This window comes from Manacus vitellinus, unplaced genomic scaffold (assembly GCF_001715985.3).
Source record: "Manacus vitellinus isolate BGI_N305 unplaced genomic scaffold, ASM171598v3 scaffold_3_pilon, whole genome shotgun sequence".
NCBI classification, from domain to species: domain Eukaryota; kingdom Metazoa; phylum Chordata; class Aves; order Passeriformes; family Pipridae; genus Manacus; species Manacus vitellinus.
The window spans coordinates 11,934,901-11,956,743 of record NW_021940535.1 but is presented as its reverse complement, the minus strand read 5'-3'; the positions used below and the strand labels follow the sequence as shown (position 1 = coordinate 11,956,743).

The following is a 21,843-nucleotide window of genomic DNA, read 5'->3' as shown; positions in this document are numbered from 1 at the left end:
AGTTTTGCTCCCAGTAGAAAAGTTGTTTTCAGAACCTCACTGCTGGTGGTCGAAAGACTTTCTATCCTCCAACAACCTGTTATTCATAGCCAGTTTAAATGGACTTGTTCTTGGGCTCAGATTATCCATTACGATCAACAGCCTTCTTCCTTTCCTGATCTTTTCAAATCTTTCATCCTTCCAGTGTACTTAGAGAAAAGTCTCTAAGTACATGTCTCTCCTCAGACTTTTTCTTCCCCTGGGCTCTTCTTAAGTGCAAATGAAGAGATTGAAACTAATTTTATGATAGTACGTGAAATAGACTATACAAAGCTGTCAGCAAAATGTCATCAATGATTATTTGGAACAGGAAAGATTCTTCCTCTCTCCTTTCACCATTACTTTTTTTTTAATAGGCAAATGCTTTTGCTTTAAAGTAAAAGCATCTGTTTCCTCTTGGGGAACACAGTGAAACAGAATTTGCAAAACAAGGGTTCAGCTCTGCAAGGCTGAGTTCTCTTGACTCCTTCTGACATAGGAAGATCAAGATTTTGACATCAGATGTTCCAAAGCTACCTTCCTACAGCAAGAGCCAGACTTTCCAAAGATGTTGAATGCCACAAGCTTTCAAGAGTAAAAATTATTACAATGCTGAGCTATGGACATAAAGCAAGTTACCTCCAGGTTCTATCTTAAAACCTCTACCTACGACATACTGCAGAACTGCAAAACTTAATCACACAGTAATTAAACACAACTTAATCACAGTAATCATACTTGTACCTAATTGTATGTTTCTAAAGAACCCCAAAGCATATTATAAAAAAGGGTGAGTTCTATTGTAAATCTGTTTGGTACTATAAAATGTATGTTACTAGTACTAAAAATAAACTGAAGATATATAGAAAGCAAATAGTATTGTAACCATGAAAACTGGTAACTACTGGGGAAGGGCAGCAAGGGTGCTTCACTCTGCATTCACATCTCATAGATTTTATATTCAAACACATTCACAGATACAATGGAAATTTTTGCACTAATTCATTAACACACAATTTGACGTTTTCTACTTTTTGCATATACCATTTAAAGTTTTTGCCAATTGTCTCTAACTTTCTTCTGGAGAAAAATTTACCTGTCATGCAGAAGCAAGAACTAATCTTCCCTTCTAGGAGAGGCTCCAGCCACTCTTTCTTTTGCTCTTCAGTCCCATACATGTGGAGGACCTCCATGTTTCCGGTGTCTGTAAGAAATCAAAGTCATGTTTACTTCTTGAGACACACAACTCATAAGGTGCAAGACGACCAACTTTTTAAAATGTTCTCAGTGCTGTAGTTATGGGACAGGGCTGCTAACCTGGTGCATGACAGTTAAAAACCTCAGGAGCAATGAGGCATTTCCCCGTCTCCTCAGCTATTAGGGCGTAGTCAAGCTGGCTGAGACCACTGACATCTGGAAGAAAAAGGTTCCACAGACCTTCTGCTTTTGCCATTTCCTGTTGCAAGAATCAACAGAGAAAAATACCATATAATAATACCAAAAATACCAATAAATCTTAAAAAACAGAAAAATAAATTGTGGCTTACTAGGCACTTCCTTCCTTCCTGCTGTCTAATACATCTCATGCCTTTTTTCAATAGCTATTTTGAAATAATAGGTACAATCTTTGATTGAGAATTCAGACACATCCCTCACAGAACTCACTTTGTTTTACTCCTCTCTCATTTCTCTCACCTTTTGCACACTTCTCTCTTCCTTTCCTTCCACTATTCCTCACACTGTTTCTTTCCATACAGAGTAACTTCTCCAGCATGATATGCCAAACACTCTTCTGCTCTATATCTGTGCTCTTTTACTGCTAGAATGCTAAGAATATTTACTGTCCCATACCTTCAGTTTCTCAAGAAGTGGTGGTTTCTTCCATTTTTCCTCAGTATTTCCATGTTCAGTATAGTATTTTAATATTTCCTTAGAGAAACAATTGAAAAGATACTGTTTAAATTAAGAACACATGTAACACAGAAATAATAATATGATGTCTTTTCCAGTCCTGTGCACCAAGAAACCAATTAAAGAAATATTCATTATAGGTTTTCATTATATAGTGAGTTGTATTATAAAATTAAATATGTAATTGAAAACCGAACTGCAACCTATTCGTTCTGCAAGACTTGAAATGCATCACAGAGATGGCCCCAATCAGTACCTTATTTCATACAATTATTTGGGTTCACTTAAAGTATGTGGTGATGATGCTAGAAGGTCAGTATTTTCTGATGATAAAAGTACCTGTTACCAACAGTACACACAAGAGGCATGAAACCAAAAGTAAAAGCACAAATGAACGCCTGACACAATGACACTAAAGATTCAGGTTTCCTGTCACAACATTCAAATATATGAGCCAGTTAATCTTTTGTTAACAGAGAAAAACCCCACAAAGAATACATTTTCTCTTCCTGTCAAAATAATTCCTTAACAGATTATGTCAGTAGTCATTCTGAGCATCAGTGATTGTTAGCAAAACTATATATTCAGTAATCCTAGTATTTCCACAAGTATGTTTTAGTGAGGTACAGCACTTCAAACCTTGCCAAGAACTAGTTAAAGAATGAATAAAAGTAGTTCCCTCTTCTGAAAATGACACAATAAGACAAATGCCCAAGTAAAATTTAGAAGTCCTGATTCACAATTCTTGTTATCAGATATAACTTACAAGCACAACACTACTCATCTGCAAAAATTGTGGTCCATTTATTTTTAAAGCAAGTACTTTGATTATTGCAAGGCTTCCTTGGACAGTCCTAAACTACAATCCAAAACCAGTCACAGACAGACTTCTAAGAAACTTTGCATATCAAGAGTTACTGCCCTTAACCCCTCCTTGTGATAGGCAGATGCATTCATAAATCTTTTAGATTAATATGTTCTCTGCATTTCTGCCTGACTGCCAAAACCAATCAACCAACCAACCAAACAACAACAAAAAAGCCCAAAACAGAAAGCCAAAGAAATTAGTTCTGCAACAGAAGTCATCTGTGCTTCCATAAGGCTAAAAGCTGAACCAACTTTCTAACGTGGAAAATTTCTAATCTCTCTAGGATAAGAAGTAAAATGCTTCGTCTCATTTTCCGTTCCACTGATTATTGACTTCTGTGGGTATTTCATTATCTGATTTCAAATCTTCACTGGTATTAAATATATTCAGGAATGAGGCTACATTGCTACATTACACGATCCCATTTTTTGTCAGAAAAGTCACAGCTTAAAGAGAAAGCAAGAAACAGATACACTCAGCTTCATATGGTTTAAAACAGCAATTCCCATTTCTAAATTAGCATCTTTCCATTTATTACCTAAGAGTTCTAGCTTTTCGTTAAAGTATTTTAGCAAATTCTTTTAGAAAATAACTCTTACTAAAAAGAGAAATTTTTACACTTCAACAAGTTTAAAAAGTAACTCAGCTTTCATTAACGATGCATACAACATCCTGGAAAAAAAAATAGACAATAATGATTTCTGCTAATATTTCTCAATGCCATAAATATCACTACATGAAAATAAGGCTGTTTCAGAAAAAAAACCAAAACAAGAAGATATGATATTCTATACATAGTTTTACATTTTTATAAAGTCTAGTCTGAAAATGTTCCCTTAAAAATAGGTTAACTAAAAGCTTTTACCTTCTCAGCTGGATAAATGTGCTGCTTCATGAACTGCTTGACCTTCAGCAAAATCTCTTGGCCTTTCCTACTTTGATGGAAGAGCTCTCCAGAAATGTGCTGTGTGCTGCTGAAAGATGACCTAGGGAAGAACACTCAATGGAATAACAAGACCAGATTTTCCCTCATAATAACATAAGCTGCCTTACACAGGCATTCAAATAAATGAAGATGTTGTAAAAGCTTTGCCTTACTGTTGACCAGTAGTTTAGATCACTCTTACCTTTTTGAGAGCTCTAAGCCTCTCTCTGCCAAAGGCTTCACAATCTTAGCAAATTCATGACTATTCTCTGCAGAAGCATTTCCAATGAGATATCTAGCATATACACCCTAAAACCAAAAGAGAGGCATATATGGTATAATTATGCATTTAAAATTGTCTCTTTAACACACCAGTGATTTCTTCAACTATGAAAGTAACACTTAAATGCACATACTCTTAAAAGGAAAAACTTACCACCCAGACAATTTTACTGGGATATGCTAATATTGGTTTTGGTCCACCTCTAATATAATGGAGATACTTGCTGCACAAGAGTTAAAAAAATACCCCAGCTAAACCAACCTAAAAGCAAACCCCAAAAAATAGTAGATGAGAACAAAAAATAAAAAAGAAAAGATAAATGTCTGCACATGATGCTGCAAGCAAGCCCAGCCTGTCCCTCAAGCCAACTGACAACAGTATAGATATATGATTATTATCCATGACTAAATTAACTACCCATATACACACAAGAATATGTGATATTTCAGCAAATGTGAGTGTATTACCTGGGCTATTGCTGCCATTTTAAAATATGACAAAGCAAGAAAAAAGTTGAAGTTGGATAAAGTAGTGTTAATATGCCGGCAGCGGCAGTAAATGGAAACCAGTTCTTCAAACGAAGGAGTTTCTAAAAAAAAAAATACAACCATTTTTTAGAATACTCAATGTTTTCTATGATTTTTTTTCCAGCTTATTCTTCAACAGTTTTTCATCTTTATGAGATATTTAATTTACATAGTAAACACCATGATTTGTAATTTCTCATGCTGTAACTGTGATATGGGAAACAAAAGGAAAAAGGATTTGCCAGAATTTCAAGTAATTGTGACAATTCCTACCACCCTTCACCTCCACTCCAGTCAGGAAACTAATTTCAGCAAGGGGGTAGGATTTCTTTTTTAAATAAAAGTTATATTTACATTTAAATTTCTGTTCTCTTCCATTATCTCTAAGAAAGGTTCAAACTAAACTTTTTCCAAAGTAGCATATTGTAGCTAAGACATAGCTTGTTAAAACAGAACTACCTAAAACCTCTCTATCAGCATGCTTCCGACAATGAAGAAAACATGGAAGAGTTATTTTCAAGTGCAAAATTATATGTTTGTAGATTTACCATTTAATTCCTGTTTATAAGGGTAACATTTCAAATAAAAATCAACCCTAGAATTTGTTTCAACAAAAAGATTACATTTTCATACCTATGGTGCCTTTGAAACCCAAGACAGATCCTTGACCTAAGACCTTAATAGATGTAGGCCAAAAGTAGAATTGAGTGGCATATGCTAAATCTGCTAAAGGATGACCAGCAGTTGAAAGTTCCCAGTCCAGCACTGCCAAAACACGAGCCTTAAATAAAAATAAAAACCTCGAGTGAGCGCTAGAAGACAAATCTTCTCCATCCACAGACACACCACCCACTTAATATCCACAAGTTTTATTTGGTTACTATATATTTAAAATTAAAAACATGCACTGTAGCTGTCTACAACAAAAAGAGTTCCTTTAGGCCCTATCTAAGGATCTGTAGAAAATTAAAATTCACATAAGGGCAGAAAGTTAGGCATTTTTCCACAGAAAATCCGATTTAAATCTACATTTTTGAGTAGTGTTCTTCCTGTCAGAAACTTGTAAACTCTTCAAGTCAAAATATGGTTGAATTAAAATATCCTAAAGAACAGTAGTACTGACAGTTGCTGTGTTTTCCCCAGTGTTGTTGCATGGTCCTTTAGCACAGAAACTCAGACCATGCATCAACCCCCCTAATTTATCACAATATTATGTAGAGATGAACATTTACATGGGGAACTGAATTTCTTAAACAGGAAGTCAATCACTGCCCAGACTGTGACACAAGCTTCTGCTGCAAGCATCCTTGCAATGGCGTCTTCAGCTGGGTGTGCTGAGACTCCCCAGTCTGTCATTCTGATCAATTCTTATAATCCAGCTTGTCTGTCAATCTGAACGACTGCTCCAGCCTACTCACGATCCATGGCTACTTGAACTATGTGCAAAAGTCTTTCCCACATGGTCACTCCTGCCTATACAGGAGGAGTTTCTAAAGATTACTTGAAATTACCTACGTACAGCTCGATCAATTCCTTCAACTGCATCAGGAACAGCTGGGAGAGTTCCCGAGACTGCCAAATCTCGGTCAAATCAGCTCTCGGGGTCAAATCAGCACATTTAAGGCTACAACTAATGTGTCTATCAACTAATCCATGCACAACAATGGGACCTGTTGCTTTGCTGTGAAGTAGGCATTGCAGAGTCTTGGTCACAAATCCCAGGCATATTTTCTAGTCACAACACAGCAAATAGCATGGAAAAAAATAGTGAAAACGCAACTATATCAACAGATAGGTAACACATATTTATTTCCAAAACCAGAAAAAAAATCTCTTTCTTTTCCCTTTCAGGGTCTCTGTGATCTATGTGTACTCCATAACTAAGCAGTTTTGGAAGATTTTCCTTTGCTTCCACTAGTATTATGTATCATGCATTCAGATCCTATTCCAAAAGCCATTGTTAATTGAAGCCATATCACAGTCAAATGGGCTTTGGATCAGATGCTTATGTAGTTTAATGAAGTGAGACTTGAGTTGCACTGAATTCAACAGGATTTATGCATACACAATGTTTTGTTCCTGGACTTTGAAGTAGGGACTAGAACTAATGAATAAATTGAGTATCTTTCAAGGTCAGGTCAGAGGGGGCCCCTGAGCAACCTCATCTAGTGAAATGTGTCCCTGCCCATGGCCAAGGAACTAGATGATTTTAAGGTCTCTTCCAACCCAAATCATTCTATGATTCTATCAATTCTGTCTAGCTCCTGCATGAAAACCAGGACTGTATTAGGTACCTAAATACCATACACAGTATAGAAAAGAGTTAATTTCTCTCCTATTGTTTTCAAAGACATATCACGCGCTAAAATAATCCACAGAAGTCTTCCATTACATGGAAGTGTTTCAAATACCTCTGTTGGATGGAAGATGATGTTATCTATCCTCATGTCCCCATGAATCAGGCTTTCTTCATTATCATCAGGTGGCAAGTTGTTGGCTAACCAGTCAGCCAGTTTGTTCATGGCAGGAATATCTGTATGAGCAGCTGCATCATACTGTTTTTTCCAAGTTGACACCTAAAGAAATACAAACACTCCAACAGATTTTCCAACTGATTTCCCAAGTTTTTAAAGAGCACAAAATTCTGAAGCATGTGCTTCTGGTTTTTCACTATTATCATGTTACAGAATTCAGTAAAACCCAGTACCTCTGCATTTGCAAATGTGAACTATGAGATCAAAAGATGCAATGAGGACTACCTCTAATTTCTATTTCAATCCTATTTACGCAGCCCAAATCTAAGATTATTCCAAAAGCAAATTAGTATCATTCCCTGAGCATAGCACTATAGAATCAATCTGAATGTAGCAGTGGCCTTACATGGTACACAAAATAATTGAACTAAGTGAAGGTGTTTAATAGCTAATATATGATAACCATCATATATTAATATTATTAATAATATTTTAATAATTATTAATTATTAAAAACTTTTACAAGTTTTTAATAATTAATAATTTAGCTTGCAAATCAAATAAATATTCAAAGACCTGACAAGACAAGAGAATTTTTTGAAGAGTTTTACCTGTCTTTTGCAGTATCCTGGTCCTCTACCATATCCTTGGAGGCCCAATGACTGTAAATCAAAGGAGTGCAACAGGGCCAAAGTTTCTATCATTGCAATATACAAAGCAGAACGCTCTGCTGGGCCCACTTCAGGCAACGAGATGTCTCGGAAAATGCGACCCTAAAAACATCATAAATCAGATATTTGGTGGGATGTACACACCAGATGAAAAGAAGTAAAGCTATACATTTAATGACCAAAACCAAATGTAGTGAATCAACACCTCTATGCAAACAAAAATTCCTTCCTCATTTATTTTATTCCTCGCCCAGGGCAGATGAAGGGATTCACAGTAATCTCAGATCATTAGTATATGGAAGGCAATTAAAATAACAGATATATTCAGTAGATGAAAGTCTGAATTAGAGCACTCAGTCCAGATATCACAAAGCTTGAAAGTACCAGGAAAAATAATGTTGCTGCATTGCCTCTAACAACTAACTTGCAGAAAAAATATCAATGAAGACCTGAGGGAGATGGGGGGGCACAGACAGGGAGAGAAGAGAAATAGGTGGGTTGCACATGCTGAGGCAAACAATCCAAAGAAATTCACTTGTGTCCTCCTTAAAGGCAGTTTAATATATCTAAAAGATGGGTGTGTTTTTTCCATTTTATCCTTTAATTTTGACGCTGCCAGTAACAGATTGGAAGAGAAAAAACAGATTCCTATCTCCTCTGAGCTCCTCAATTTCACTGTTTTGCATGATGGCTTCAATATATTCACACAGATAAAGTAGCAAGAGAATTTTTTTTACTAAAAGGTTCTGCATAACAAATCTCAAAATCAGGTTCTGTACTGTGCAATAGTTTATTCAACAGAATAAATATATGGTTGTTTTCTAAATATACAATGTATTTGTTAAAAACAGTGAGTGTTGTCCATCTTAGAATGGATAGACTGTACATTTACATACTTAGAAATGCAGAAAGGTTTCTTCTTAAGTAATCACTTTCTTGTAGCCAAAACCAGAAAAATTCTCCATCTTTAATGTAAGAAATCTGTTTCAAATTTTTCAGAACTCTTATATTTTATTACTCTTGATTCATGGGTTTTGTAGGAAAGTTAACTTAATCTCCAGAAACTGGGCCACAAACTCTTATATTTCTAATTTCCCAGTTAACCTGATGACAGAGTAGGACTCAATGAAAGGAAACAGGCCTGAATTCAAATCCTCCTTCAGCAGGAAAAAAAAAACAAACATGATACAGCATACTTACACTCAAAAATCACCAAAATCTAACAGAAGCACTATCAACTCAGCTACAGCACCCCCAGATGGGATGGACCACAGACAGAATTATGCTGTATTCTTTCTGAAACTATTCTTTCTGTTTGAACTGAAATCCTGCTTGGTTTTCAAGAAAAGGTGATTGTATATCAATTCCTATCTTCACTACTAAACAGGCTGCAGGATGTCCAAAGATTCGGTATAACTTTATCAACTGAATGTTTTCCCTCTGACTTGGTTATGCTTTTCACAGAAGAAATATTGCCATATTGCAAGACATCCTTCTGAGAACTCAAAACAAGAACAGGAGGTCAAATACTGAGCTGAATATTTCAACAAAGTGGGAAATAAGCCTTGGAGAAGCTGAAATCCGTGAGAATCACTGATAGCTACCATTTCTTAAAATTATCAGAAGATTATTTATGTTCATATCAGAAAACTTAGTGACTGCTGAGTAAGGCTCTAACAGAAAGGCAATTTAAAAGCATCTTGTAGTAGGGAGAAGGAAAGAATCTCTCACACTGGAGGACCAACCTGCACATGCTGCATTACATAAAACTCTGTTCCAATGACAGAAACATCACTGCAATACAACAGGGGCTCAGGCACCGGAAAACCAGCCGAAAATAAGGCTTTCTGCACATGATATTCTCTATCGACCTGAAGACGACACAGAAATTCAGGTTCAATTAAAACCTCCCAAACATAAATGAGCACAGTAAATGACAATGTTTAGTTCACAGAACACAGTTCACTGATCCAGCAGTTCACTGCATTTCTGGACACACTCAACAATGCGCCGGGTAATGTATGGGACTTAGTCACTTGTAATACGAAGTGTCTGGAGCTTGATGAGGAATGTTACTTACCTTGTGTGCTCTGGGTAAAAGGGGGCCATGGGGCTTCTTCCTGAGCACATAAGCCTGACCACCCTTCTGAAGGTAAAAGGTCGGATTTGACTGGCCAGAGCTACAAAGAGAGAGATCAAAAGTACAAATTCAAGTACTTACAAATTTGTAAACTTTTAACAGAAATTATGCAAAATGCACTTCAACTTGGCCTGAACAAAACGGCAGGACAGAGGAAAGAGTTCTTCTCAGGAGTTGTTTTGGGTTGTGGGTTTTTCTTCAAATCCAGTCTTACAAGGAAGCAAGCGATAGCCTACAGAATCAAAATAAAAATCAAGCGAAATTTTGCCCTCACACTTTCCATTACATTTCCATTCTCCCTGAAGCAGTTAGGGTATAGTTTGTAACACAATTTAACAAGTATAGTGCACTGACAAATGCTCTGCCCAGCACAAAAGAAATTTACACCAGCTGAAGCCTTGAACTGCAACTACAAGACAAGCAAACTAGTAAAAGCACAAATACTGTCAGTATTTTAGCAGATTTTACTATTAGCTACTCTCCTAAGGTCCTTCCTAAAGTCTCCTTAATCGAGGTACATACGAGGATTAGGGTACAGCTGAGGATTCAATGGATGCTTTATATTTGCAACAGAAGTCAATGAAAAATTGTTTACTGTTTCTTAGTGGTCTGCAGATAAAGTAGCCTAGGTCATGTTTACAGAGGAACTAATACGTATTTTTAGAATACCTTCTAATAATTAGCTCCCGATGTGAAGTCACGCAGCCACAACACTAATTTGCTGAATGCAAATGAACCCACCGTTCTATGGGATAGTGGCTTTGGAGCCTGGGTGTGGCACCCCACCTGCGCATGGCATTGCTCTCAGGGCGTTAATGGGAATTTCAACACATCCTTGCCCTGTTCTCATGGATTTGCTTAACCGGCGATAGCCTAACGCTTCTACAATTGAATTCTTAAGCCGAGTATGTGCTTCTGAACATTACTATTTGCTGTGTAATCAAAGATGGAGCAGATAAATTGAGAGGCAATAAAACAATCACGCGAGTACTCTGAGGACAGCGGGAAGCCCACCAAACACGCAGCCCGCCCGCAGACGGCTGGCTGCGGCCACACAGTGTCTGTGACAAAGGTCACCTTCGCCGCCACTGCAAACTTTGACTTCTCCAGCCGGCCAAGGGATGAGCTGTTCCCTCGGTGGCTGCTGTCCGCCATCCCCAGGACATCTCTACCGCTGGCCACCTTCCCTGCCAGGCAGCAGCGAGCAGAGCGGCCCCTCTTCTCGCCTCACAGTGCGGGCTCACAGCCCATGTCCGGGCCACGGAGGCGGCTCTGGCCCCTCCCGGGAGCGCTGGAGCAGAAGAGCGGCGGCTCCCCCGTCACCTGTGTCACCTATGTCACCTGTGTCACCTATGTCACCTGTGCCGCCAGTTACCTGTACTGCCTGACAGCCAGCGCTCCCGCGGGCTCCCGAGGGAAGCCGCGCAGGTGGCTGCTCAGGTACCGCTCCAAGCTGCCCTGGTCGAAGCGGTGCTGCCGCCGCACCTCGCTGGTGCCCGGCTCCGCCGCCATCCCGGGAGGCTCCCGCCGCTGCCCGCCCCGTCCCGCCCCGTCCTGTCCTGTCCCACCCCGTCCCGTCCGTTCGCCGCCGCTCGGAGGCGCCTCGGTCCGCCAGGAAAGCGCTGCCGCCCCCGGGGCTGCCGGGGCTGGGTGGCTTCTCCTGGGGAGACAGCAATCCGGGAGACAAGGTACCGCCTCAGCGCACAGAATCGCCGTTCCCCCCAGCCGCAGCCGGATCCCGCCTGCTCCCGCTGCCGGGTGTCGGTGAGGCGGTCCCGGGAATTGGAACGCCCCGGAAGCTTTCCGGAAAGCTCCCGCGGCCGGGCAGACGTGTCGCTGCCAATGCGGATCCCGAGCGGATTGGAGCGGCTGGAAGCGGCGGTGCGGGAAGCTGGAGTGGAAGGAGCTTGCCGGGAGCGGGGCGGGCCCGGGGCGGCCGGCGCGGGACCCGCATCGACACCATGAGCCCGGAGGTGACGGACTCCAACCCCTACAGGTGCGGCCGGGGCCAGGGGCCGTCCGGGAAGCGGAGGATTCCGTCGGGATAAAGAGGATGGGCAAGAGGGAGGGCCGTAGGTTGGAACTGCGGGTCTGGGGGAAGGGAAAGAGGCATGTGGAGGGGGGCTCGGGCGGGTGCGGGTCTAAGGGTGGGCCTGGGTGTGCGGAGGGGGGGTGTCAGGACAAGGCTGAAGGCAGGTGCTCTGTGGGGAGCAGGGGAGGGATGCTCTCGGATTTCCCACCTACCTGGGCTGACAGGGGTGTATGTCAGAGCTACGTTGTATTATCTTGTTTTACAGTACGAAAGAGAGAGGGGAAACCTTGTGAGTTTTTCAGCTAGGTTGCTAATAAATGGACAGGTGTTGGTATAACACGAGGTCTTATTCCTCATAGCTTACCTATTTTAGAGTTTGATTTATAGAATTGCTGAGCACTAGGGACCCCTTCTCTTCTGGAAATCTGATGCCTTTTTTTTTTTTCCTTAATACAAGTCGATATCTGTACTTTCGTTGATACTTTCAATATAAAAATGCAGTAACAGGATAAAATGTTACTTTAAAATCCTTTCATTTATCCTTAAAACCTGATAGTGTCAATTTTTTATTTTTTTTTTAATGTTATATTGGAGTTAATATAATCAAATTGATCAGAAGACAGTGCAAGTCTTCACTAGTTTGCTGCCATATGGTTCATTACGGAAAAAAGTGTCATCTTTCATTCTGTAAATCTGGGATTAATTTACAAAAATAGCTATGTGTCCTCCTGATTTCATTGACATTACTCATACCAGCTGAATAAGAAAATGAGTTTCTGCAGGATTAGTACTTTGTTGCTAATAGGAAAGCATCTACTCTCTCATTCAGACTGTACCTAGCTGGCAATCACAACTGCAGTGAAAGCAGCAGGCTTGAGTTTGGTGCTTGGAGGGGTTATTTTTAAAGCAAAAGTGATTTTAAATACCTGAAAAGCAAAATTGCTATTTGAAACATAGAGAGCATTTTCTGTGTAATGTTGCTTTTTTTTTTTATTCGTAGTCGCTTGATGGCATTAAAAAGAATGGGAATTGTCAAAGACTATGAGGTAGGATTCTATCTGTAATGAAACGTTATTTGCATTTTTTCCCTGGGAGGACCACTTTTGATATCCTTGTCTCTATTTTATTTCTTTCTACAGAAAATCCGTACCTTTACAGTTGCAGTAGTAGGTGTAGGTGGAGTTGGAAGTGTGACTGCTGAAATGTTGACAAGGTGTGGCATTGGTAAGGTAATGAGAGTTTTTTTTCTTCTACTTCTTTACAGTAGATGGACCAGTCCTCTTTATGAAGAGTTTGATTTGATTTCATTCAGTTGATTTTACCCAAATAAAAAAACTGTTGTGAAGAAAGCACTTGTGTAAACATTGCACTGAAGAGTCTGTATTTTTCTTAACACTAGTAAAATTGATTTACTTTGGGCTAAATCTTGTATGATGTGGATGATCCTTGTTTGGATTCTGGTCATCTCCGTACTCCTATACGAGCCCATCTATCTAACCTTCATACTGGATTATTGCAAAAGGAGACCAAAACAAAGAAAAAGGAGGGGATAGCTTGCATAGAAGATTAAGTCTTATAATAAGAAGTTTATATTCATGAATTTGAAACGCGGTGGATATCAAACAGATATTTTTATCACAAATGGTAGTTTGTCATGTGGCAGACTTAGAGCTAAAATTTTAGCAGCAGTTAAAAATAATTTGGTGTGTGTGTAGTGTGTATATAGATTTTTCTCTAAAGGAGGAATTCGGAGAATGGCTCAAATGTTTGTATTTCCAGACAAAGCCTGACTATTTACTCTTAAAACTCTGGAAAGTTTTTAAATATAGAAGTGATGCAATTTTTTATTGCGAAGTTTATTCTTCTGAAGGAGCGAAGACCGGCATCTTAGGCATAGCAAAGAACATCAGTTGATTCAGAATTTATAATAAACAACATGTCCATGTACTATGCAGGTATTTTAAGAGAATTGTTTTTGAAGAACTGCATCCCAAGACAAGTGAAATAAATCACACATTTTTAGTTAATGACATAATAGCAAGTAGGAATGTGATAATAGAGATGATAGTGTTCATGTAGATTAATCTGCTGAATAATCTTTGTTTAGATCAAATGAACAGATTACTTATTATTAAGACTAGTTTTCAGGACTTAACAAATTGGTTCCTCCTGAATGGCAGTTAGAATTCAGTCTTTCATGCACTTACAAAATTGGCACCTTTTATATGTGAATTGAATGACACTGCAGGGGTAGAGGGATGTTAGCTTGGGGTGGCTTTTTGTTGGTTTTTTTTTTTTTTAGAATTAGTTTTGTTGTTTAAAATACCTTGCCATAGGACTCTAGTTGCTGTGTCTTTGGAGATTCACACATGTTAATACAATCTTTATTGTAGCTGCTTCTGTTTGACTATGACAAAGTGGAACTGGCAAACATGAACAGACTCTTCTTCCAACCTCATCAAGCTGGATTAAGTAAAGTGCAAGCAGCAGAGCATACTTTGAGGTATAGCTTAGAGAAGTGGGTATTAAAATGTATTTGCCTAGGATGCTGCTCCAGGAAACCAATGTTTCACTCTTAATTACTTGCAAAGGAGCATGATCTAATTGGGGAATTTGAGTATAAAATATTTGTGGGAATGATTGATACTTTAAAGACATATTGGCCAAAACCTTTATGTGAGTCTACTTTTTAAGTAAAGCTAGTTTTGCTCAGAAGTTTGATATAAACTATGCCAATTCAATATATTGTGTGTTTTTTTCTCATCTAATTTGTGAATTTTGGAGAAATATGGGTGTATTCTTGAGTTCAGGCTGGAAACTTAAGACTATAGTAACACTTGCAAAGTTAGGGAGTAGAATGCAAATTATCATTGCATTCATGACTATTGACTCATATTATTTCCTCCATAAGGGATATTAATCCTGATGTTCAGTTTGAAGTACATAACTACAACATCACAACACTGGACAACTTTGAACACTTCATGGACAGAATAAGGTAAAATCTCTCAAGAAAAGCATGTTGCCAACTTCTGCTGATGTGTGCTTCTATACAGCCTCACTTTTTTATTGTTGAGGGATTTTTTTCAGTTTAATAACTTAAACCACTGGGAAATATTTGTATATGAAGACATTCCTGCCTAGATGTTTTCTCTAGAGTTGGCATTTATTTCACACAGTTATGTTTTATATTGGTGCATCTTTAGATTTCCAGGCAAAGCTGTAGGACTTACAGGCTTTTCCCATTATAGAAAACATATCATATTGTATTTTGACTGCTCTAAAGTGGTTTCAGTTATGCTTTATAGAATGAAGAAAGAAAATAGTTATTAGTGGATTTCACAGAGGAGGTCTGAAATAACGTTTGCCATTTGCAGTTCTGTTGTACCAAGGTACAATTCTCCAATACTTTGTGAGTGTTTTCTATATAAAACTTCTTTGAGTCTAAAATGCCCATATATTAAATCCCAGCTTCAGCTGTTGTTTCTTCTGTAGATCAGAGATGCTGTTTGTACACTATTCTGCATTTGCACAAGTTTTGTTACAAATTCACTTCCCCTGGGCTTCTGTACTCTAGAAGCAGGCATGTTGCTTGCCATGTTGGTATTTTGTTCTGCCAGCAATTTCATGCAAACTTTGTGATGCTTATTTCAGTAATGGTGCACTGGAGGAAGGGAAACCTGTTGACCTTGTTCTAAGCTGTGTAGACAACTTTGAAGCTCGCATGGCGATTAACACGGTAAGGCCATCGAAGGCGTGAGCTTGTGGAAGTCTCTTTTCTCCTATAACCAATGTTAGGAACTGTGGGGACTGTAGAAAAGACAGGAATTTAAAAAGAATCTTCTAAGAAATGTTTCCTTGGTTTAAGGAAACTGAATCTGAGCTTTTACCCAGTTCTTATAAAACCCAAATATAACTGTAGACTTTTAAGTTACTAGCAGCTAATGGTTTGTAAAAGAGTTGTGTCATAAACTCTCTCTGTCTTTCCAGATTATCTTGTTTATGTAAGGGTATTTTTAAAGGCTGGTATGTTAAATCTTACAGACTTTTAAAAGACTGTCTATAGCTAATTGTATACTACATATGGCTTTCTGTATACTAAAAATGACTTAATGCTGTGTACCTAATCAAATTGTTTTTCTTTATAGTAGCAGCCAACGTAGGGTACATGCCAAATGTATGTTTTCTGTTATCCTCCAGCTGACTGGATCCATAAATTGCAGGCAGGGAAGGTACACAGATATACTGTATCCAAGCCTGTAAAAGTAGATTGTACGATTAGATTCTGTAGTGTGCTGTAACTGGATCACTAATGTCTGTATTTGTTAAAAAAATCTCAGGTCCTCAGGAAAGCACAATGGGCTAGCTTTCTGAGGTCAACTTCAATTTGCCTTTTGATTTGTCCTTTGACTCTGATAAATAATTTCTATCTCTTCATGCCCCTTTTTCTGATCATAGCCTTTTTGTCTTAAAGCAGGGAGATGGATGTGTTTAATCGCACTCAATTTACCACATTGTTTGGGTTTCTTTTCTTTTCATTAAACTTTTGCAGTGCTGATGTGTGTGTTTCTGTGTTTATAAGGCCTGCAATGAACTTGGTCAAATCTGGATGGAATCTGGAGTCAGTGAAAATGCAGTGTCGGGACACATACAGCTGATCATACCTGGTGAATCCGCTTGTTTCGCGGTATGCAGCGCTCTGCTGAATTGCTCATTTGCCTTTTAAAGCAGGACTGGGAATATGGAGATTAGCTGGCTAGTGAGAGTGATCCTGGCACAGCTGATTCAGTAGCTTAAGATTTTGTGTGATTTCTTTAAAACTTCTTTTAAACTCAGTTTCTTTATTTCCCTTCAGTGTGCTCCTCCACTTGTAGTTGCTGCAAATATTGATGAGAAGACATTGAAACGAGAGGGAGTTTGTGCAGCCAGTCTTCCTACAACTATGGGTGTTGTGGCAGGAATGCTGGTACAAAATGTTCTGAAGTAAGTGACTGAGTTGTTGCTATTTGATTTACAGCCCAATAAGAGAAGAAAAACCTGAAAGAACTTTTCATAATGACGGGTCTGGTTCTTTTAAAATGTCTGTGGCCTGTTTCCTGATGGTATTGGCATGATTGGACAGTGCTGAAGTATACACTGCTTGAAACATTGCTGTGTTTGCTTTGGAACTGCCACTTTAAATAGCAGTAGGGTAAGAAACAGTTTCAGGGTTTTCCGAAGAATTTCTTTTACTGCATACACAGATGCACATTTTTTTCTTACTTCTGCATTTAAACATGCTCTGATTTGACATCATTAAGTTATACACAAAAAATGCTACAGTGCTGACTTGTCTTTGAAATTTTGTACATGGACAAAGAATAAATTATTTCCCTTACAGTGTTTGTAAAAATCTGCTATAAAGCAATATGACTTATTTTAGTATTTTCAAAAAGTAATGTTGCATGACTCCAACTGCTAAAAGAATTGCATGTATCAGCAAGGAAAATATTTGAAGAACTTTGTGCTCATTTTCAAAATGACACGGAGTGTTTTACAAGCATCTTTGAGAATAAGATTGTATTTAGCCTGCTTTTAGCCTTTGCTTGGTTTTGTCCATTACCCAAAAATTTCTAGTTACAAGGAATAAAAGTACTGTTTGCAAGTGTGCCTGTAAACAACAAAGCTCCATTTTCAATTGTCCAGAGAGATGTTTTTCTTGAATGAAGAATGCAAACATTGCAGCTTAATCTGAATCTTTATTTTGATTGCAAATTGGACCCTACAATAAAGACTATTAAACTGGTTCTGATCAGGTGTTTAAAATTTCCACATTGTAATACAGGGAACCTCAGTGTTTCAAGCAATGGTTTAAGGCACAGGAGGAAACTGCTTACATGCTACTCTAAACATACTTCTGAGTGTAGCTGATGTGTTCTCACACACTTAGACCAGAAGAGAATTGGATTCTATATTGATCCAATTATGCTGTTGTTAGGTGACTACAGCTTATTTAAGACAATTACAGTAACTCTTTACAACTGCAGTAGTGTGAGTATATTCTAAAAGTTCTATGAGGGAAAATTATTCCTTGAGCAACTGAAGTTTTAGGTTTGCATAAATATAATGTAAATTGATGTATGTAAGCTCCTTCTTTCTCTGTGTTTCTAGATACCTGTTAAATTTTGGTACTGTGAGTTACTATCTTGGTTACAATGCAATGCAGGATTTCTTCCCAACTATGTCTATGAAGCCAAACCCACAATGTAGCGACCACAATTGCAGAAAACAGCAAGAAAATTATAAGGTAAAAATGATTTGGGTTTTCTTTTTTTCCCTTTCTTAAAATCTTAAGAACACTGCAAGATACAAATCTGTAGTAAAAGAAAACGTTAATTGCTACTCCAGTTTTCAGCAGCCTTGTCCTGAGATGGTTGCACATGTTTCTAAATATACAGTATGTAGAGTTGTCTTAAAGCAAAAGGGTAGGAAGAAGGGCTTGCATTCAGTTAAGTAATATTTTCTTGGACATAAGAAAATATTGTGTGTTTCTGAGTATTAATGGGTTTAGCTTTTTTTTAAGCAGCAGGTATTCTGCCTTTTTTATAGCTAACAAAGTTCTAAACTGTGACTGCTTTATCTTAAATATTGAAAGAAACATGAATATTAGATTTGATCTTCTTTGCTGTTGTTGAAAATTTGACTATGACATTTTGCTTATTATGGTTTTTATCTTTTTGTGGTTTTCCTTCAGAAAAAAGAAGCTGCACAACCAAAACAAGAAGTAATTGAAAAGGAAGATGAAATAGTACACGAAGACAATGACTGGGGTAAGTCATCAACTGGAGACTAAATGATGTTCCCAGTACCAAGATTCAATTTGGGTGAACATTCTGTAGGGTACATAGAATTTTTACAGTTCCTATTTTTGTAACTTATACTGTGCAATTACTACTGGCTTTTCACAGGTTTTGACAATAATTTTACCACAACCTGATGATGTGTTTTTGATGCAGCGTGCAGGTTTTAGGCTCAAAATGTATCTGCTGCTTGAGTAAAAGACTTTCTTAAAAGATGTTCTGAAGATGAGAGATGTGAGAAAATGTATTAATTGTGTATTCCTTTTAAATATACTGAAGAGCATTTGTCATTTCCATAACCACTGTGCTGAGGCATCCTGTGGAATTTTATATTCCTTTGAGGGCTTTAAATTAGAAGGAATTGTCTTAAGGAATGGTAAATGTGTTTTATATAACTGTTTCAAGAACAGGGGTATACATTCTGTTTATTATATGATCTAAAAAATAATCTTATGTTACCATTGGCAGAGGTGTCCACATAGTAAGATTTAAATAGTAAGGACAAAGAAGAGGTGCCATTCTTGTCCATAAGTTACATATATAGAACTGTATTGTAAAGGGAAGATATTTTGTATTGATAGTGGAAGGAAGAGGTTGAAATCAAAGGTCTTTCTGCTTTTAATTTTTCTCTGTTTTGGAAAAGAAGCTGCAGCTTACCTCTTACTTACTCTGATAGCTTGGTTATTAAAGAACTTTTTCTTCTACCTTTTAATGGAGTTCTTGTTTACTTTTAATGCAAAGGCATCGAATTAGTATCAGAAACTTCAGTAGATGAGCTGAAGGCTGCATCTGGCCCGGTACCCGACCTTCCTGAGGGAATTACTGTAGCATATACTATCCCAGAAAAGGTAATATATTTGTTCTTTATGAATTTTTGAAATACATGTTGTAGATTAACTTTATACTACCAGCTAGTTTGGTAGCCTCTAAACCTAAAATAAAATTCCATCTTGAACAGTTCCAGTGAAACTGGACCTCAGTACATCTGATTAGTGCAGATGATTTTGTGTTTCTATGAAATATATTTCTTTAAGTATGGAAGCTGGTGGGAATGTAGTTTTGAGGTGATAAGAATAAATGCTTTTCGGGGCTGGTAGAAGGAAAACAAATGTGAATTTCTCAGTTGCTTTTTGGTGACTAATTAATTTTTACCATATTTATCTTTTAAAACTGTATGTAGTCAAAGAGCAATTAGTATACCTGGGAAACACAGAATCTGTATGTCTTGCGGCCAGAACATTCTAACTCCAAACTGAAATAGTTTACAGTTTAAGCATATAATCACTTAGGCCTAATCTTGCAATCAAGTGCCTGGTTCTAGGAAAACGGTGTGGTGTAAAGGCAGTAAAGCTAATTTGTGTGGGGATTGTTGTTTGCTATTTTTTTGCCAACTTTTTCTTCCTGTTCCTAATAGGAAGAGAATTTGATAATGAAGGAAACGGTAGCAGAGTCTGAAGAAAGCCTGGAAGAACTCATGGCCAAAATGAGAAACATGTAGAAAAATAAATATTAAGTACAACTTCAGATCAACATGGATTTTGAGAAGACCAGTCTTCTTACTTTTTTTCTTTTTTTACCACCAGTGAAGCTTACCTTTACCTTTCTAAAGAAGTGGAACTGTTACAGGGGCAGGAAGGACACAGATTTACATTGTTCATATTCGGTTGTCTAGTCACTCTTTACCATACAGGGTTATGCTACTGTAAATTTTAGTTTCTCACCATTGCTAGTGTCCAGATATTCAGTAGAAAATAAAAGGACATGATTTTCATGGCTGGGCTTTGCGAAAGAAGATTTGGGAAGGGCTCTACCCACGTTTGTCACAAGCGCAGTGGTGGCTAAAAAGGCCAATATGAGACAGGCACATCCAGTTGCAAAAGGCACAGCAGAAAGACTCCTTAGGTGGTATATTCTGCAAGGCACAATTCTTTCTGCGTTGCCTTTTCTCCTCAAGAGTGATCCTGCGTGCTTTCTCAAAAGCATCAGCAGCGTTATAGATGGTGTGTCTCCAGGCCTCCCAGTTGGAAGCCAGAGTAGACCAGTTATGGTGATCAATATGGCCAAGGCTGAGATGAACAAACTAACAAAAGCAGGCATAGCACATTATATGCCCTATCATGTGATGAGAATAGTACCTAGTATAGGACAAGGGAAAGATGAAATCTGCTGGAGTGGACTGAGAAGGTGTAGGGCAGATGATAGTGCCTCACTCATGTTGCTGCTCCTGATTTTCCTGGCACTTGTCCTTGGTTGTGGTTCACTGGTCTAAATTCTTTGCATGGATCGTGCTGTGGCTTCTTTTTCTGAGTAATCAGAACGTTTAAGCCTTTTCATCTGCCTTAAATATCTCTGGGATGGTATTTTTTTTAAACTTTCTTACTTTTATCAATGTCTTACTACTGCTTGTCCTCAAATAACTCCTATAGGGTAATGTTTTGAGTATATTGTAAGAAGGTGAAGTCTTTTTGTTAGTATTACATTAGCAGACTGTATATTAGCATGCCACTATTTCAGCTGGCAGATGCTTTTCATAAACAAAATTACGGGCAACATTGGAAAGAACAGGAGATTTTGTCTCTCTCTTCTAAAATCTAAATATTATATTTTTGTTGGTTATTGAAAGTTTAGCTGTAATTCTGATCCCTTCCCATCATATGGGCTATATGAAGGAATTACCATATGTTAAACTACATCCTATAGTGCCAGTACCCTGCAGAACTGGAAGGATCAATTTAAAATATTTTAACTACTGTGGCCGTCTGATCCAGAACTTGATCATTACTTCAGTTTGGCTTAGAAGGTAAATTTCAGAAATTACCTTAGAAGGTAATTCTCAGTATAATACAGGTATTTCCAAGTTGGGCTCTTCAAAAAACTTTTCCACAGCATGATGCAGCCAACACAGAACCAGCTAGGTATGGTAGTAGCAGTATGGGAGCAACGTGTAAAGAGAGCGCAGTATTGTGGCGGTGCTTCTGCTGCTTAGGGCAGCTGAATAAATACTTAGTGAAAAAATGTTTCACTTCTTTAGCAATGGTTACAGACTTCAAAATCTGTTTCCTCCACAGCTGACATCAGGTCATATTATACACATAAAAATCATCTCCAAAGGTAGTGAGGGAGGCTTTAGGTGGGTTTTGAGTGGGTTGCATTAT

At 38.2% G+C, this 21,843-nt stretch overlaps 2 protein-coding genes across 3 annotated transcripts in view; one reads left to right on the top strand and one right to left on the bottom strand.

Moving 5' to 3' along the window:
• The window catches only part of ACAD11 (acyl-CoA dehydrogenase family member 11), a 29,848-nt gene extending 18,506 nt beyond the window's left edge, over positions 1–11,342 (bottom strand). Inside the window, exons 1-12 of one of the 2 annotated variants that reach the window (XM_018075585.1) lie at positions 11,193–11,342; positions 9,758–9,857; positions 9,423–9,548; positions 7,618–7,779; positions 6,944–7,108; positions 5,166–5,313; positions 4,473–4,594; positions 3,925–4,031; positions 3,663–3,783; positions 1,870–1,947; positions 1,336–1,474; positions 1,115–1,222 (exon numbers count right to left, since the gene is read on the bottom strand). In XM_018075585.1, the coding sequence (XP_017931074.1) occupies positions 1,115–1,222; positions 1,336–1,474; positions 1,870–1,947; positions 3,663–3,783; positions 3,925–4,031; positions 4,473–4,594; positions 5,166–5,313; positions 6,944–7,108; positions 7,618–7,779; positions 9,423–9,548; positions 9,758–9,857; positions 11,193–11,329 (1,513 nt within the window). In that variant the 5' untranslated portion in view covers positions 11,330–11,342. Of the gene's footprint in view, positions 1–1,114; positions 1,223–1,335; positions 1,475–1,869; positions 1,948–3,662; positions 3,784–3,924; positions 4,032–4,472; positions 4,595–5,165; positions 5,314–6,943; positions 7,109–7,617; positions 7,780–9,422; positions 9,549–9,757; positions 9,858–9,898; positions 10,062–11,192 lie in introns of those variants that run through there. The other variant, XM_018075587.2, reaches the window with a different exon arrangement.
• Positions 11,343–11,642: 300 nt separating this feature from the next.
• Positions 11,643–20,459, top strand: UBA5 (ubiquitin like modifier activating enzyme 5). Its single transcript, XM_029961805.1, has 12 exons — positions 11,643–11,813; positions 12,850–12,895; positions 12,989–13,078; positions 14,243–14,352; positions 14,761–14,847; positions 15,504–15,588; positions 16,432–16,536; positions 16,705–16,832; positions 18,000–18,135; positions 18,583–18,658; positions 19,430–19,536; positions 20,103–20,459. Exons 1-12 carry the CDS (start codon positions 11,779–11,781, stop codon positions 20,184–20,186), a joined length of 1,089 nt encoding a protein of 362 aa, XP_029817665.1. The 5' UTR covers positions 11,643–11,778; the 3' UTR covers positions 20,187–20,459.
• The last annotated feature ends 1,384 nt before the right edge of the window (positions 20,460–21,843 follow it).

Coding starts and splice junctions, on each gene's coding strand:
- UBA5 (XM_029961805.1), top strand. CDS start 11,779: ATGAGCCCGGAGGTGACGGACTCCAACCCCTACAG. Junction 13,079..14,242: donor CAAGGTGTGGCATTGGTAAG/GTAATGAGAGTT, acceptor TCTTTATTGTAG/CTGCTTCTGTTTGACTATGA. Junction 19,537..20,102: donor CATATACTATCCCAGAAAAG/GTAATATATTTG, acceptor TGTTCCTAATAG/GAAGAGAATTTGATAATGAA.